This window comes from Pipistrellus kuhlii, unplaced genomic scaffold (assembly GCF_014108245.1).
Source record: "Pipistrellus kuhlii isolate mPipKuh1 unplaced genomic scaffold, mPipKuh1.p scaffold_m20_p_7, whole genome shotgun sequence".
Lineage (NCBI taxonomy): Eukaryota > Metazoa > Chordata > Mammalia > Chiroptera > Vespertilionidae > Pipistrellus > Pipistrellus kuhlii.
In genome coordinates this window covers 2,244,692-2,262,189 of record NW_023425573.1, presented here as the reverse complement: position 1 = coordinate 2,262,189, position 17,498 = coordinate 2,244,692, and the positions used below count along the sequence as shown (strand labels likewise).

The following is a 17,498-nucleotide window of genomic DNA, read 5'->3' as shown; positions in this document are numbered from 1 at the left end:
TAGTTATGTAATCTGAGAATTGAAATGAGATCCAACATTAATGCACGTCAACTATATCCTTTCCTTTAATTAATCAAGAATGGACTTTTCTATCCCATAGTCTTACACGCATCAATGAATTGTGCCTATGAATTGTTTTTGATGGATTCAGCCAAGTTGCCTACCAATTTAGAAAAAAAAAACAACAGACCAACAGAAAAGGACTTACTGTGCAGCCAGGCTGCTTGGAGAAAGTGACTGGGCATCTTCTTCACTCCACGTATGCGTCACATTATCAGAGGTGCCTACAGGAAAACATTTATACAGGTCAATGTTTAACATGTTTCCTTACAGTAGTTATATTTCTTAACAGATATTTTTTCTGGTCAAATGAAAGGCGGGGGGTAGGGAGAATGCAGAAAATCTGCAGAATTTTTCTCCAAAGGATTTTATAAGTGATGTCTACTCTCTTTTTGTTAAAAGGGGGGGGAGGGGAAGGATATTAGAAATAGATGACTACTAGTCAAAATAATTCTAATGGTCAAGTGCACACATTTCTAACAAATTCTTTCTTTATGCATCAAACCATTTACATATTTTATCCTGAGACCTGAATGCATCGATGACTCTTGAATAGTATAATCCAGATTGACTACCATGTGACTTGTTAATCAAATGAAGCCAATTACAGTCATGGATCACTGGGCTCTCTTTGCCTAAGTTGTCTAGAACTTAGGAACATCTGTCATCACTAATCGACATTTTTCATCTTTCCAAAAGCAGCCTCTGACTTCAATTGAATGCAGCTGTGAATGCAAATTGGCCAATTTAGACAGAATTCTGAGTGGTTTCAAACAATAGGAAGGTTTGGAGTGTGGAAGGTAATCACTGAGTTGGGTCTGTTGGAAGCCATATGTGAAGTTCTAATTTAACAATGAGAATTGCCCCTGGAAGTCAAATAGGTTGCTGATGCAGCTCTCCGAGTGACATTTTATCATTAAACAGTAAGTGTGCAGTGGCACTCGCATGAAAAATGCAAAGTGAAAATATTTGAAATGACTACTGCATAAATAAAAACATTATCAATCCAGTGCTTTCCTTCAGCCCCTTTAGGAAAACACTACCACTTATTTCAGTCTTCTCTTCTGTCACAACTTATTTCTTATCAATAATTTAATATGTTTCAGAGCCTAATTGCTTTCAATAGGAAATTTTATTACCAGCACTAATAGTTCTCCCATTGTCCCTAGTTGGGGTGTCCTATGGCTTTCTGAAACGTCCTGGTGCACAACGGTACACTCATCCGTGCTTTCCCAGTGCTGGTCATGTGGTCTATTTATTTATTTTTTTAAATATATTTTATTGATTTTTTTACAGAGAGGAAGGGAGAAGGATAGAGTTAGAAACATCGATCAGCTGCCTCCTCAAACCTCCTACTAGGGATGTGCCCACAACCAAGGTACATGCCCTTGACCAGAATTAAACCTGGAACCCTTCAGTCCGCAGGCAGCTGCTCTATCCACTGAGCCAAACTGGTCAGGGCCATATTTAAATTAGCATGGGTGTAAAAGAGAATCACAGAATTGAAGACCTCCTCGTCTATCTCTGCATCAGTCACGTTTGAGTAATGTTTTCACCATCCCTAGTCATGGGCAGAGTGGCTTTTTCAGTTTTCCTGTTCAGCAGAGCGGAGTTTTCTTGCATTCAGCTCAAGGTGCAGCTGAATGTTATTGCTCTAATGATAGCAACGCATCAGTGGGCTTAAGGACCATGAGTGAAGATTCGCAGGATAAATAAACCTAATTAAGGATGGTAAAACTGATTATTTATTGGCATCTACATAGAGAATAGTCAAGGATAGGACTCTGGTGAGATTTATGCTTTTGCAATGTAAAAGTATATAAAGCCGTTTTTCTGAGACCAAATATTTCTCACTTCGAAAGCCAAGGTGATACTGAGCATGTTTCCTGGCATTTGTATACCGGTATGCCGCATTCTCTTCCTTATCAGGCCACTAAAATGAGTACCTAATAGAATTAACTTTGCACATCAATGATAGACTTGGCCCTGATGTTAGTAGGCATTTTTCCTCTGGCCACTTTTGCTTCTGTACTATAAAATATTCTGATGAAAATATTACACTAAATAGGCTTTAACAAAGTGGGAAATGTTACAGATCTTTAAAGAGTGAGATTTTACTGTTTTTAGTTTATAAAATTAGACATATTTTAAAATGGTGCCCCTAGATACAAAGTAATCTAGTGCACAGATAACCTTTCACTAGTAAAAATGGCTTTCTAGTTAAAGATATAATTTCATATAATTTACTACTTTGCAAAAGAGCAAACTTCAGCGAGTCACAGAAGTAACCTTTGCTCTCAAAATTCAGTGTTTATAAATGGAAATGCTAAACACTGAACTCCGAAGCAGGGAGCCTTGCTTAGGCCGAGCTGAGGACTGGATTCCTCAACACAGGAAATTAGGAGATGAACTTTTCCCCAAGTGTCTGTGGGCATCTCCACATTTTCAGGGGAGCTGAGTCGGCTTCTGAAGAAACCTGGAAGTGTGTTCATAATCAAAGTTGAGTCAGAACTAGACATGGGGAGGGGAGAAGATTGTAGAAACCAGTGTGTGGAGGAGGATGAGGGGTGGGCTGTGGGAAAATGTATCATGAGGACAGAATCTGGACCAATAAGTCCAACTCCACCCGTGACTGAAAGTGGAGCCATTCTGAGGTTTGGTGGTGGCAGCTGCTTGCACGAGATATGCTGGAATCAAGTGAGTAAATGTCCCAGTGAGTGAATATGAGCGAGGCCCTCTAGCAAAGAGCTCAAGGGACCCGGCTTTGGACATAAATCCAGGATTTAATTTTACTTGCTGAATGTACCACCTCCCTTTGCCTCAGTTTCTTTGTCTGTAAAAATGGGTTAATAACTGTATTTCATGGAGTTGTCTTGATGATAAAAGGGACTTAAGATAGCAAAGCACTTACCATTGATACAAAAATACTACCATTTTATTGGCTTTCTTTGAATGAGTGGTGTGAAATTTCCAAAACTCTATCAGCCCTGTCCTACGTGAGAGAGGGCCCAGCCACTCTGCTAGGGGATCCCACCCCACTCCAGCTCAACTGAAGGCAAAGCCACGGGAGAAGATGTGCCCCCTTCACAAATACTGCGCAGTGCCATGAACAATGAGCTCGGTGGCCTGGCAATGTGGCAGCAGCTGGACTTGGTGTCAGAGACCCCGGAGCTGTTGGTCGCTGGTTGAGCCCTCAGTGTCAAGTTCAGGTTTCCTGAAAGATTTCCTCAAATACCTAGAAGGATCTTTCAAAGTCCAGAAAGTTTCTACATAAGTGGTAGGGTCTTGGGGTTAATGACTTTTAGGAATTGACATTAAAACCACCGTGTGGGTGTTCTCAGACTGATGAAGTCACAAGGAGGAAATTAAAACAAATGTAATTAATCCTATCAAGTTTTCAAATAAAAACATTTTTTGGATGCATTTCCTTGTCATCTTGACCATCCAATGAGATGTTTCAATACATGTAAAAATTATTACTATGTGCATAGACATGAGAGGTGGCTAATGAAAAATATTAGAATACTGAATTATATTGTTCACCACGATAAATGGCTTGCTGCCTCAGGTAATAAGAAATGCTGCTTATTCCTTTGGCTTTTAAAGCCCTGATGAGCTTTTGTCATTTGTAAAACATTTTTTTTTAATGTTATCTCTTCATATAATTACAAGGTGTGAGTCTGAAGGTGCAAAGGAAAAGAATGGTAAGGAGTCACTTGAAGTTCTCGAGTCTTTAAAATGCACATACAAAAAGAAATCTGTGGGAAATAATTGGTGTTTGTTAGTGCGCTGTCTGGTTTTCTGGCCTGGACTTTTTAAAAAGGGTAAGCCTTCCCCCAGCACCTCCATGTCCTTTAAGACCTTGAATTTAACAAAATTCTTGAAAGCTAGTCATTAATTCTATAATTGCAGATGTGCAAAATACTCTAGGCTAACAGAAATTGGTTCCCAAGAATACATTAGACCCTCCAGTGAGAATTCACCAAGGCCTTTCCAATCCTGCTTTTCATATGAAAACTAACAGCTCAAGACCTTACAAGAATAATCAGCTTGTGACCTGATGTTCTTGGGGTACTTATTTGTCTATCCAAAGATAAAGACCACATATTTAAAAGCTGACAAACTCAGTTGAGAAGATGTAATTCTAAACTCATCCAAGAAAGCTAAATGCAAACAGAACATTTCGCTTGGGAATTAGGGACTTATTACAGCCCTATATCTGTGTGTGTGTGTGTGTGTGTGTGTGTGTGTGTGTGTGTGGTGTGTGTGTGTGTGTGTGTGTGTGTGTGTGTGTTTTCACGTGTGGTATATGATGCTATTCTACATGTGCATAGGTGATATTTTCGGACTCACTAGCACCATGCTATCTCCTTGCACTGGGACTGACAGGAGATTTATACTGAGCTACTCAGGCTCCCATGTCCATCATGCATTTTCAAGATGGTGGTGGAGGGGTATACTTTTACCAATAAAAGACTCATCCTGATTGAAAAGCCAAAATTTGGAAATGAGGGCAAACATCCTGCAATTCAGTGTTCCAGAAAGTGCTAGTTAAAATCTGTTGAGGCTTACTCCTGTATTTATTTTCCTTACCGAGTATAAACAGTTCTACAAGCTGAGAGATTGTTTTCACCTTAAAAAAGCTCCAGAAAACCAGTGTCTTTTCTGGCCATTTCTCCCTCTCTCTGCTCTCGGATTAGCCAGCTGTCCAGATTTAGTCCAGCGAATGCCCCCACCTAAGAATACCATCACCCATAAGTGATTGCTTCCATCGCGCTCTGTTGTATACTCAGACAGGCTCTGAGGCACAGAAGAGAATAGAGTGAGATGGAAATACAGTACCTTGAGCCGGGGAGTTCAGAGTGTAGAGCAGATGTCGGACAGATTTATGGAGAGTTCTGAAGCCTTCGTTCGTTGTGAGATGCGGGAAAACCTTCTGCACGACCAGCAGCGCACTAACAAGGAGAAAGACAATTAAGCCAAATTGCATTTCGAGGTTTGCAGACAGAAACAAAAGGTTATTCAAGGAGAAAATGTCTACAGTAGAGAAAATGTTCTTGTAACAGAAAAAAAAAAAGACAAGATGGTGCTTTTGCTGTTAAATTACATGTTTGTTTTTTCATGCATAAAATCCCAACACAATTTTCATAAATTAGAGCATGTTTCCAGAATTTGTAAGCCTGGGCCTAAAAGTAAGGGAGCAAAGTTCACATTAGTTGTTTCAGTGAAGATTTAAAGATAAGTGATTAGGAATGATTACTTCCAATGAAAGGAAATATTTTAAATATTGGAGATTATTTTCATGAAAAATCACACCCTGACAAAGGAATAATTATTATTTAAGCACTTGAGAAATACTTATTTCTTGCTAACTAAATGGTAATATTTTGTGGGGGCGGGGGGAATGAAGCTTGCCCTAATTAAAGACTTCATTCTGCCCTCTAAGTCCACAGGCACTCCTCCAGCGAGAGCTCAGAATTAACATTCTGACTAAATGGTCCTGTCTCTCAGGATTATTATGTTACCAATAAGATGGGCAGTCTGCATTGGAAATATCGATAGACAATCAGAAAATCCACTGATGCTTGACTTCATTCCATATTCCTAAAAAGCAATTAATTAAGAAATGCAATCCCCATTTTGTCATTAGTATGTTTTTAAAAATACTGGCATTGTACTTGTATGTCTGAATTTCATAAATACTATGATTTATATACCAATGATCAAAGCTAAGGCAACACTTTAATTTACATGAGTAGTAACTAGAACAAAATGCTCTGTGAACAATCTGCCATTGTAATAAAGTTAAATGTCGTACAAATTAGCTAACAGTTCTCCCCATGCCTCTCAGCCAACTAAAGGCCTACCCTAGCATATACATATAATTTCATTTATTTCTGTACTAATTACATAAAGTCAATTTTGTTTGGCCTTTTGAAGATGAGACAACTAACATTGGAAAAGTTATATGACTTACACAGTTTCATCCAGTTAATAATAATTTCCAAGTTTGTGTTCTTTCCACTCTACATCTTACATATGGAATAGAAACTTTGCCCCAACATGGGAAGGAGGAGGGAAGAGGCTTTCTGAACGAAGCCCACAGGCATCGTTACCTTGCTGTGCAGCTGTGTGGCTCTGTTCTTTTCATCTCTGCTCTGCACATCTCGGGCATTTTTAGATTTGCCCCCAAAATTTCCTGGTTCTCAGATTTGATTTGTTTCTGACCCTGGTGACCATGTAACCAGTTAAACAGTCTCAGATCCTAGATCTGCCAGCCCTCTCCCTGCGAGACCTGCTGCCAGGCTCACCTGATCTATCGTCCAAAGGAACGCCTTCAAAGACTGAACCTTGGCATTAGTATATTTTATACTCACTAACTGTCAGCATTATTGTGATTAATACCATGAATAAAATATCAGTAGACTTAGTTTATCTTTACTTTACAAAATGTAAAACAATGACACCTGGCCCCCATCTTCTCTAAAATCTTTTAAACCATTGATCAGAATATTTTTTAAAATATATTTTATTGATTTTTTAACAGAGAGGAAGAGAAAGGGATAGAGAGTTAGAAACATCGATGAGAGAGAATCATCGATCAGCTACCTCTTGCACATCCCCTACTGGGGATGTGCCCGGAACCAAGGTACATGCCCTTGACCAGAATCAAACCCACGACCTTTCAGTCCGCAGGCCAACGCTCTATCCACTGAGCCAAACCGGTTTCGGCTGATCAGAATATTTTTATTTTAACTTATATATATATATGTTAATATATATATATACACACACACACACACACACACACACACACACACACACATACACACACTAGAGGCCTGTGGCTCGATACTCATGTAAGAATAGGCCTTCCTTCCCCTGGCTTCACTCCCGGCCGTTCAGAAGCCTGCAAGTACCCACTCCCGGCCGCCCGGGAGCCGCCAAGTCCCTGCTCCAGGGCCACGCGGGAGCCGGCAAGGCCTTCTCAGGGCCAGAGCACTGCTTCTATGGCTCCCTCTGCTCCCCCCTCCCCCTCATAGTGGCATCCTGCCTCACCCAGCTGCTCCACCCTTGCATATGCAAATTAACCCACCTACTCTTGATTGGCTGTGGGTGTAGCAGAGATACGGTCAATTTACATGTTTATCTATTATTAGGTAAGATATATTTTTGCCATTCATCATATAAAAATGAAAGTTAACCAAAACAAGTTGACTTGTAATTAAAGATATTTTTAAATAGTTTTTGTTATTCATATCTCACGTAGCTTCTTCATAAGTGGTGAAAGTAATGGATATTTTTATATCCCTCTTGATTTTTTTATGATTGCTCATTTTTGCTAATTTCTGTCATAACCTTAACATTCCATCATCTGGTTTTGGTGATTTGGTTATATGCCAACTTGAAACTTAAAAAAAAAAAAAATGTTGTTGGAGAAAATGATGAAAATTGTTATAGGGTTCATAGAATAAAATAAGCCAGTGAGACTGTAATTTGGTGATAAAATATAGTCATTTGTGAAGAAATTGTGGCTCTTAATGAGAATCAGTTTCATAACAATAGTAAAGAAGAATTAACCTTTAAAAAGTGGTTCATGAGGGCTTTTCAAATAAATATAATGCAAGCCACATATTCAATTTAAAATTTTCTATTACTCACATAAAAAAGAAATTAATTTCAGTAATGCATTTTATTTAACCCAGTACTTCTAAAATACATTATTTCAACTTTTAATCAATATAAAATTATTAATAAAATATTTTAAGCATTTTACTGTAATAAGTCTTCAAAATTTGCCTTATATTTTATTCTTTTAGATGTTCTAAAAGAACATCTCAACTCAGTTAGTAAATTTTCAAATAGGAATACTTAATCTGTATTTTATTTATTTACTTACTTGTTTGCTTGTTTGTTTATTATAGGGTAGGTAGATTTCATTACATTTACAGGTGAAAAAGTAGGCTCACATACCCATATTATTCCAAACATACTAAAAGGTTTACTAGTCCTGTAGCAAGTGTCAGTGTTTAAAATTTAAGTTAATTAAAGGTAAATGAGGTTTAAAATTAATTTTCTAAGTCAAAAAGCTCATTTAGCTAGGGCCTACAATATTAAAAAGAATGAATATTATTCTTTAGCAATAATAAATAAAAAACTATTGGCCAGTTTAAAAAAGAGAGAGTTGTTCTGATTAGTTGAAAGTCTAATGTCATCTGCTTTGAAAATAACTTGAAGCTATTTCTTTTAACTACTTTTTTTTCTTTGTTACTATATAGGTTTGATTTAAAACATTTGTAATCATCACCAAACAAACTCTATTGCATAATGCAATAATATACAGTTTTATTTTGGACTTTATGAGAATAAAAATAGCCACAGTGCAACATCCTTCCTATGTACTATACTCCACCAAAGTAATAAAGTATTTTTAATTAACTGATTAATTAATTTGGAACTTTTACCTTCTACTGAATATTATTTTGTGAGATTTCTTATTTTTATTTATTGTTTTTTAAGCAAATTTCATTGATGTATAATCAACATACAATACAATATACCTAGGTTACAGTTCAGGAAGTTTTTTTCCTTTTTTAAAAATATATATTTTATTGATTTTTTACAGAGAGGAAGAGAGTTAGAAACATTGATGAGAGAGAAACATCAATCAGCTGCCTCTTGCACACTCCCTACTGGGGATGTGCCTGCAATTAAGGAAAATGCCCTTGACCAGAATCAAACCTGGGACCCTTCAGTCTGCAGGCCAATGCTCTACCCACTGAGCCAAACTGGTTTTGGCAGTTCAATAAGTTTTGACAAATTTATATTTTTACTAGAGGCTCAGTTCATGAAATACATGCACTCAGTGTGGGGAGGGGCTCAGCCAGGCCTGTACCCTCTCACAGTCTGGGACATCCCAGGGGATGTTCAACTGCTGGTTTAGGCCCGCTCCCTGGGCCTAAACTGGCAGTCAGACATCCTTAGCACTGTTGCAGAGGTGGGAGAGGCTCCTGTCACCATGAGCTCAGCTTCTGGCTGAGTGGTGCTCCCCCTGTGGAATTGGGCCCAAACCGGACCTCTGACATCCCCCAAGGAGTCCTGGATTATGAGAGGGTGCAGGCCTCTGACATCCCCCAAGGAGTCCTGGATTGTGAGAGGGTGCAGGCCAGGCTGGGGGATCCCACTGGTGCACAATCAGGACTGGGGAGAGATGCGGGAGGTTGGTCAGCCGGGGAGGGACCCTGGAAGGGCTCCAGGGCATATTCGGCCCATCTTGCTCATCTGACTGAGTCCCATCTAGCTCATCTGACCGAACCCCAGCAGCAAGCTAGCTAACCTACTGGTCAGAGCGCCTGCCCCTGGTGGTCAGTGCACATCACAGCAAGTGGTTGAGCAGCCTTAGCATATCACTAGCATATTATGCTTTGATTGGTTGAATGGCCGGCTGGTTGACCAAACACTTAGCATATTAGGCTTTTATTATATAGGATATAACTACCATCTATTAAAGATTCAAGGCATTTTGATAAAACCTACCCCATCAAAAAATTTTTCCACATTCTTTCAATAGTTGCTCTAATACTTTAGATTCTAATACTTTAGGTTAATTTGATCAATTTGGGAACTTCATTCAAATAAAATCATGCAATATCTAGACATTCTGTATGTTAGTTTTTTGTTTGTTTTTTGTTTGTTTGTTTGTTTTGGCCTGGGTTCTTTTATGAGTGTAATATTCATAAGATTTATTCAGCTTGTGTGGTTCAATGATCTGTTTATTTTTTTAGTAGAATTCCAATGTATAAATAAACTATACTTTTGTCATTCTGTTTACAAATATTTGTTTTATCATCTAATTTTTGGCTATTATGAATAAATCTCCTATAATCATTAGCATAGAAGTCTTCATGTGGGCATACATTTTCATTTGCTTGGTAAACACCCAAGAATAAAATGCTACATTATATGGATCTACTGTTAACCTCATTAGAAGCTGTCACACTGTGTTCCAAAATGGTTTTATCATTTTACACTTTAACTAGCAAGCTACAAGAGTGCCATTTACTCTACATTCTTGCCAGCAATTGGGGTTGTCCATTTTTAAAATTTTTACCCATTCTAGTGAGTGTGTAGCAATATCTTACTATAGTCTGAATTTCATTTTGACTATTTTCATTGCTACACTGTACATTCATACAATTTATCTTCTCCTTTAATTTATTTTCCTGTTTGCTTTCTAAGACAGAATATAAATAGGAGTAAGAGGATCAAGTATAAAAATTCTGGGTGAGTAAAAATTTTCCTACATGCTAAAATGAGGACCAACTTAGAGAATCACATTTCCTAATATGTTGTTCCTTCTACAAATTAGTTATGACATGCTATTGTGGAAAGAGCATGAGACTTACATTTCTTGAGTTCAGGTCCTGTTTTTGCTACTTACTAATTGTAGAACCTTGGGTAAGTCATATGACTTCCACGAGGTTTTATTTCCTCTTCTATAAAACGGGGATATCTGTTGTTTCTATCTCAAAGCACTGTGGATTTAATGTTGTGAGATTAATGTGCCAGCATAAGGGTTTATTACAAGATCTTTGAATAAACATAAGCTCTTGGAAGCTATCCAAAGAAGATGAGAACATTGTTTTCTAGTGCTTCAGACATTTGAGATGGACTACAGTGTACTCTTCATGACATATTAGAGAGAAGGCCTGGGTTCTGGTGTTGGAAAACCTGAAAACTCAGGTTTAAACCCTCCTGGCTGCATGATCATCAGATATTTAATTTTTATGACCATCTGTTACCTCATTTATAAAATAAATAATAGTTTTCTTGCAGAACTTAATGTGATAGTATAAAGGGCCCAGTGAATTGTCTGGTATGTAATGGAACTCAATCATTGATAGTTGATGTAGTTATTGTTGATTTTTTTTTTAATGCTCATTTTCAACTTAACTAGAAGGGACAATCAAAACCAAACTACCATTCATTAAGCTTAAAATGCTGGCCACACTGTGGTCTCTTTTATAAGGAAAGCAGCCTTTAAAGGGTTTCTTCTGCAAAAATTTCCCAATCTTTGTGCCCTAAATGTCAGATAAAGCCAACCCCATATGCACGTTCAGAAAGATCATGTTCAGCCTGGAAGCACAGGACGGAGACCAATCCCTTTGAGGCGACTCAGTTCAAAACTCGAATGAACAGGGTTGTTTCATATTGGATGGTGTCAACCAAAACCCAATGAAATATTTCTTATTGGGTAGTTTACATGCTACATACATGGAGCTCTTGTCCCTGAATGAACCTGAGTCAATATTCCAGTCTACCATTGGTAGTGCTGTATACCTTTCTCAGAAGCTCAGGGATACCAATTGACAATCTGGTTGTTAACATTAGTGTTCTTCCTCACTTTCTCATGTACATTTTGATAACCCTAATGACCTTACTGTGTGTTTCTTCTTGCTTAACGCATATTTTTACCTTCATTACGGAAATCTGCAATAAGGTGCTAAAGGGTTATTTGCTTCAATTTTACGTACCTACCAATGATCCTCACAAGTAATATTTTTTAAAATGGACTCTTTTTTTTTTTTTTTTTGTAAATAGTGATATCTCAATTCTTACATTTTCTTACCTGTTTGCATTTCGAAGAACATCAAATACATGGCTTAGGGTTGTGTCATTCTGAAACACATCTGGAAAACTAGAGAGAAGCTGCCACACAGCTGTCTGCTCTTGCACTTTTGAGAATAAGGATAGAATTTTGACCATATCCTGAAATACTGTCTTCTGGTTATTGGGATCCCTTGATATCTTAAAAAAATAAAACCACAAACAGGATAAAATGAGACTTCAACATTTGCAATCACATGGCTTATTGCAATAAACATCTAGATTCTCACATAAGCCATTCTTTCAAAGTCATCTTTTACTTGAAAAGACAATAACTATTTCTTTTGTTCTTATACATTATTGCATTTTCCCTATACCTACAGAAATTGGCATGTTTAAAGTTTGGTTAACAGAGCTATATTTGGAATTGCATTTTTGGAGGTTAATTTCTTAAAATAAAATTAACTTCTGAGTAATAGTTTTATTTTTCTCCAGGACCTGGTTTGGGAGGTACAATCATATCTTCCCTCTATCCATTAGTAGACCTTACATTATTTATTTGTATATTACCTATTTGTATTTATTATTTAAGTAGACTTTAAAACTTCATATTTGAAAATGTTTACTATTATAAAATGTTTACACTCACCTGAGAGAACTGGTTTGTTAATTCTTGGAGAGAAGACTCTAAAAGGGTCATATTGGACAGGCAAAATTTGTTTAAAACATTTTTCCCTAGAGTGGTCCATGAGAAGGTGTAATCAGCAGTGTATCCTGGATAGCTCTCACACAGTTCTCTTCGTATGTCTTCTGAAGTTGAATTTTGATTTAATAGCTAAAAATGTTTGTGAGAAGAGTGGAATAATTTTTGTTAGTAAAATATAGATATTAGAGTATTCCAGTTTTTAATGAAATCTATTTTTTCACAATAGTCATTTTAAGTTCCTGCATTATAGCAAAATAACATTAAAAAACACGAGGCTTACCCGTGAAGAGTCATCAAATGTGTGAATGCAGTAATTTCTGTCATTGTTACAATTTAAATGATTTTCATATAATTTGTTTAACTGAATTCATTTCCTGTCTCTGAGCAGAGAACCTAAATGCATCAGGTCTTTTCTGACAAAAATCTTCAGGCTTAAAAGGCTTAGTGCTTCCTCGGTATTTAGCAGCAGGGATTCCGGTTTTCTACTCTTTGTAACCCCTATTGGGAAACTGGCTATGATCTTCAGAAGACTTCCAAAAGGTAGTAGCATAAGAGTTTATTCTCAAGCCCAAAGGTATTTATTCAGAGAAATGGAAAAACATGGGTTATGTTTCATTTGCAAAGCAATTATTTTATTTAAGAATTATGCATAAAGCCCGGCCTGCATGGCTCAGTGTTTGAGCATTGACCTATGACCCAGAGGTCATGGTTTGCTTTGTCCAGATTGAGGGCTCAATCCCTAGTAGGGGACATAAAGGAGGCAGTTGATCAGTGATTCTCTCTCATCATTGATGTTTCTTCTCTCTCCCTCTACCTTCATCCCTGAAATTAATTTTTAAAAAATTTTTAAAGAAAAAAAATTATGTATATGAAGGAAAAAAGAAAACATGTATATTCATAAATATATATAATTACCAAAAGAAATAATTGGAAAGCATTTTCATTATGAAATTAGAAGTCCTCCATATATTTCACAATATTGACCAGTCACAGGTACAGCAACATTTTCAGCTACAATATTGATCACATTCCCTATTATTGAACTTGCTTAGATATTTATAGAGCCAATTGTATTTAGTTATAATATTTAATGGGTCCTTCTTAATAATTAATTCTAATGTGAAGTAATGATCAACTAACTTCATTTTCATCTTAAGTTACATCACAGAGCCTATATTCTGCCCTCCAGTGACAACTTCTGAATGTAATGGAACAAAATGGGACTCGCTTATTCTAGGATATAAGTGGCAGGTCTTCTAATCATTCATCTATATCTCTTCCCTAACATTGCACATAAACTCACCCCACCATGATTTCTCTACTCCTCCTTGCAAGGGTTGCAAAAAGCAGTAAAGAAAAAAGAGGGAGGAATCAGAGATTGCTGACATGGGCATCAATATGTCACCCTAATTTTTACATCCCTTCCCTGCTCTAACTAGTCTAAAAATATGTATCTATACATAGACATTTCATTTTTGACTTATTTTCACTGGATATGTGATTCTGTGCTGCCTTACAAAATTGTGAAATTTTATTCCAGATGAGAAAAAGAACTTGGGAGTTTCAACACGATGAAGTGGTATTTTGGAGGATAGCATTGCTCTTCTAGATATTAAAGAATTTAACTGAGCCAATGCAAGAATGATTGCTTATAGGAGCCAGCATGGAAGAAATAGAATGGAAAAGAAGAACTTTCCCTGGTTTGTACACGAGCCTGATTTGAGGGAAAAGCTTTAAATTAGAATTACTGGGCATAGCAGAGGCTCCCTATGCCACTCAGGGCGCTTTGGGTATCTCGACTGTTATTTATTATTGAAACTGGATATTTAACATCTAGCCTGGACTGAAGAGTAAAGTCCTATATTTCAACCAGCTTTATTTATACAGAATGCTAACTCAAGGGTAACTAACAGAGGCATATTAAGCAGCAGTGGTTATAGTCACTAGAATATAATAAAAGTTAGAGATATGTTCGTATGAAAAATGTATCTTACAGAAAGAGATGGGTATATTATTTAAAATGCTTGTGTGTTAGGAGGGGGGGAAGAGACAGAAAGAGAGAGGGAGAGAGAGGCCTCCTCTGAATTTCTGGAGAACACATACTAGTAAAGCAAGACTCCAATGCCTATCGGGGCCAACCAAATAACCTAAATGGATGAATCTGGCAGGATAAAAGACAACAAGAAAAAGTAGAGTTAATAGAAGAGTACCTTGTCTGCCTTAATGCATTTAAGTTTAATCTCTTAACATTTCTGTACACACACACACACACACACACACACACACTCACACACGCTCTCAGGATGCCAGTTTATACCTTTGATGGAAATTGTGTATTAACTTACAATCTAGAATCTTCAGGTAAATGACTAATAAATAGAGGGAAAATCATAGATAAGGTTCCTAAACTCTGCTAAGGAAAAGGATGTTATTACTTTAGAGAGATATTTTTGTTGTTGCTCCAATTTTTCCAAAGGTGTTAGTATGAGTGAGGCAGCAAGCTTAATGAGTGTTATAGTTTTGTTTGCTTTCATGTGGCTTTTTTTTCCTGTCTCAGAAAATGAAAAGATCACATATAACATTACCTTTTTTTCTTTTTAAAGGAAAATCTTAAGTTTGATTAAGGGACATAAAAGGGAAGTAAATAAATATTTAAGACCTTAAAGAATTCAGTATGTCTCAAAATTAAGCTTTTTTACTGAACTCCTTAGAAAAGAATCTTCCTGAGATATTACTCCAAATGGGTAAGATGGCCCAAACTCTTCCTATCTGGGAGATCCCTCTCCTAATGAAAACGGCATTTGTATAACTGGTCTTTATTATCAATTCGTTACACAACTGAGCAAAATTACCTTTTCCAAATCAAGGATCCTGGCAAGGACTTGACTTCCATTGAAGGTATCTGTTCCAGCACTTTCCAAATGAGGATGTGAACTGGGAAATACAGTGGCTATAGTAGAAAAAAAAGAACAGATTAAATGCTAAACACACACACACACACACACAATAATAGGCAGGTTCACGTAAGAATCCACAGATATCACTGTGCCCTCATATACCCCACAGTAAGAATGTGCTCAAATAGGCACCTTCCATAAAAGTTTCATTCTGGCAAAATGGCAAATTTAATCTGCTTTTCTTTTCACATAAAACTGTGATGGTTTTGTTCTGCTGTTGGTTGTTTTCCACTCATTTTAGACGTGATTTGCTTTCATTCCAGTTTATGTCATTAAACTTCATCACCAGTATTATTGCCTAATAAACGGAATCATTTCTGTGCAGGCCTAGCGGATGTGAGGTGCCTCCACCAGCTCCACAGATCCATCATATCCAACATCTGTTCAGAGGATCTGCCAATGTACATCTGGTGATAATGGTTTTCTTTTTAATTATTCAATTGGGAGGCTGAAATCTGCTTAGGGCCATAAATTTTCTCCTCCCCAAAGTGGCTTCTGAATGATATTTCAGATCAAACAAATGGGATAAAGCAATTAGTCTATACTCCACGTAAGTAATTCCCAAAATGACCTCAGCTAGTACTCTATGGAATGTGGCAGAGACCTCTGGATTAGAAGCATTAGTTAGAAGAGTATGCTCATAGCTCTAGCATGGGTATTCATTAAGCCAATCTGTTAACTTCTATAATTTTTGGACAGAAATACTTGGCTATTCTCACAGCAAAGAATTCTAATGTTAAAGATAGATACAGTAACCTATCATTATTTGGTCGTAGGCTTTATTATAGTCCTCATGGGGCTGAAGAATTCTGTAGTGAGCATACAATCCAATATACAGGTGTGTTATAGAGTTGCACAATTGAAACTTACATGGTATTATTAACCAATGTCACTCCAATAAATTTATTAAATTACCAACTAATTTTTCTAAACCCTGGAACTACATTTGTAAGATGATTAGCCAGGGTAAGAAACATAATCATTGGCTATCAAGCAAAGCAAACTTACTGGACCACAGCACTATGCTTTTATTTTGCTGTGCTTTCCCCTATTCATCAAATAGATCATTCACAACAGAACTTGAACTCCTCAAAGCCACTCACCACATACCTACCACATTAATACAGGACTTTCCTCATTTGGTCCATCCACTTGTATTGGAGCGTTATTTAGTGTCACAAAATCTTAAATGTCCCATGGTATTCTTTTTTCTCCCCGAATAGAATCATATTCTAACATACAGGAATGTTTTGTTTCATTCACTAATATATCCCCAGGACATAGGACAGTGGGGACTGATAGCTGCCACCCAGTAAATATTGTCCAATATATGTCAAAAAGTTCTGCTGTTTCAAGAATATTCTCAGTTTGTCCCTGCAAGAATGGGTGTTTCTCAAGACCAGCTGCATCAGAATCACTTGGCTAAGGCTCAGGAAGCTTAGCCTCGGTTCTCCTGTCATTAAAGCGTGAGGACCACAGGCCCACTATGGATGAAGGAAGCACATAGCCACACTGGTAACTGATTCTGAGTGCTGGCTTGGAAGAAAAGGGTCAAGCTGAGAGAGTCCATCAGGTCTGCTGGATGACTGTGGTCTCTGCACTTAACCTTATTGGGGCCATTGTTCTCATCTGTAAGATGGGAACTTTGGATAAGTCTCTGCGATTCTACTCAATAATTTTTATTTCTGAGTTGCTTTTTGTACCATCCCAGCAACATCTCACAGACAGCTACAGAGGCCCTATCATTTCAGGCAAAGTCTGTCATTCTCAATACATGAGTACCAACTAGGCTTTTGCTCCCAGACGACTTAATTTCACTAAGGGCTTCATTTCCAATTACTCTCAAGAACTTGGTGTAATTGCACTGCCACACTTAAGATGACCATGACAAACAGTTAGATCTCTTAGGGATAGTCTAGGCATTCCATATTGCTGAAAAGTTAACAGTATAATAAACCCTTTTAAAGATTAGGCCGTTACCTGATGTTCCGAAAACCTGCTCTACACGCAGGGAAGGGAATAGCCCACCTGGTGATGCGTGTCTCCTTTCTGGAGCGTCAGTGCTCTGGAGTGAGAAATTGCTGCCCTTCAGCAGGTTGGACGACTTTCTCAGAACCACACTAGAGAGAAAAAGCAAGAACTCTATAACTTCGCCCACATTAATTTCA

General features: G+C 37.4%; 1 protein-coding gene across 7 annotated transcripts in view; it reads right to left on the bottom strand.

Moving 5' to 3' along the window:
* Positions 1-17,498, bottom strand: part of ABCA12 (ATP binding cassette subfamily A member 12) — a 172,280-nt gene that overhangs the window by 88,144 nt on the left and 66,638 nt on the right. For all 7 annotated transcript variants that reach the window (XM_036421478.2, XM_036421477.2, XM_036421476.2 and 4 more), the window contains 6 exons: positions 17,359-17,450; positions 15,226-15,323; positions 12,317-12,502; positions 11,690-11,868; positions 4,903-5,015; positions 209-284 (listed from right to left, as the gene is read on the bottom strand). In XM_036421478.2, the coding sequence (XP_036277371.1) occupies positions 209-284; positions 4,903-5,015; positions 11,690-11,868; positions 12,317-12,502; positions 15,226-15,323; positions 17,359-17,450 (744 nt within the window). The remainder of the gene's footprint in view (positions 1-208; positions 285-4,902; positions 5,016-11,689; positions 11,869-12,316; positions 12,503-15,225; positions 15,324-17,358; positions 17,451-17,498) is intronic.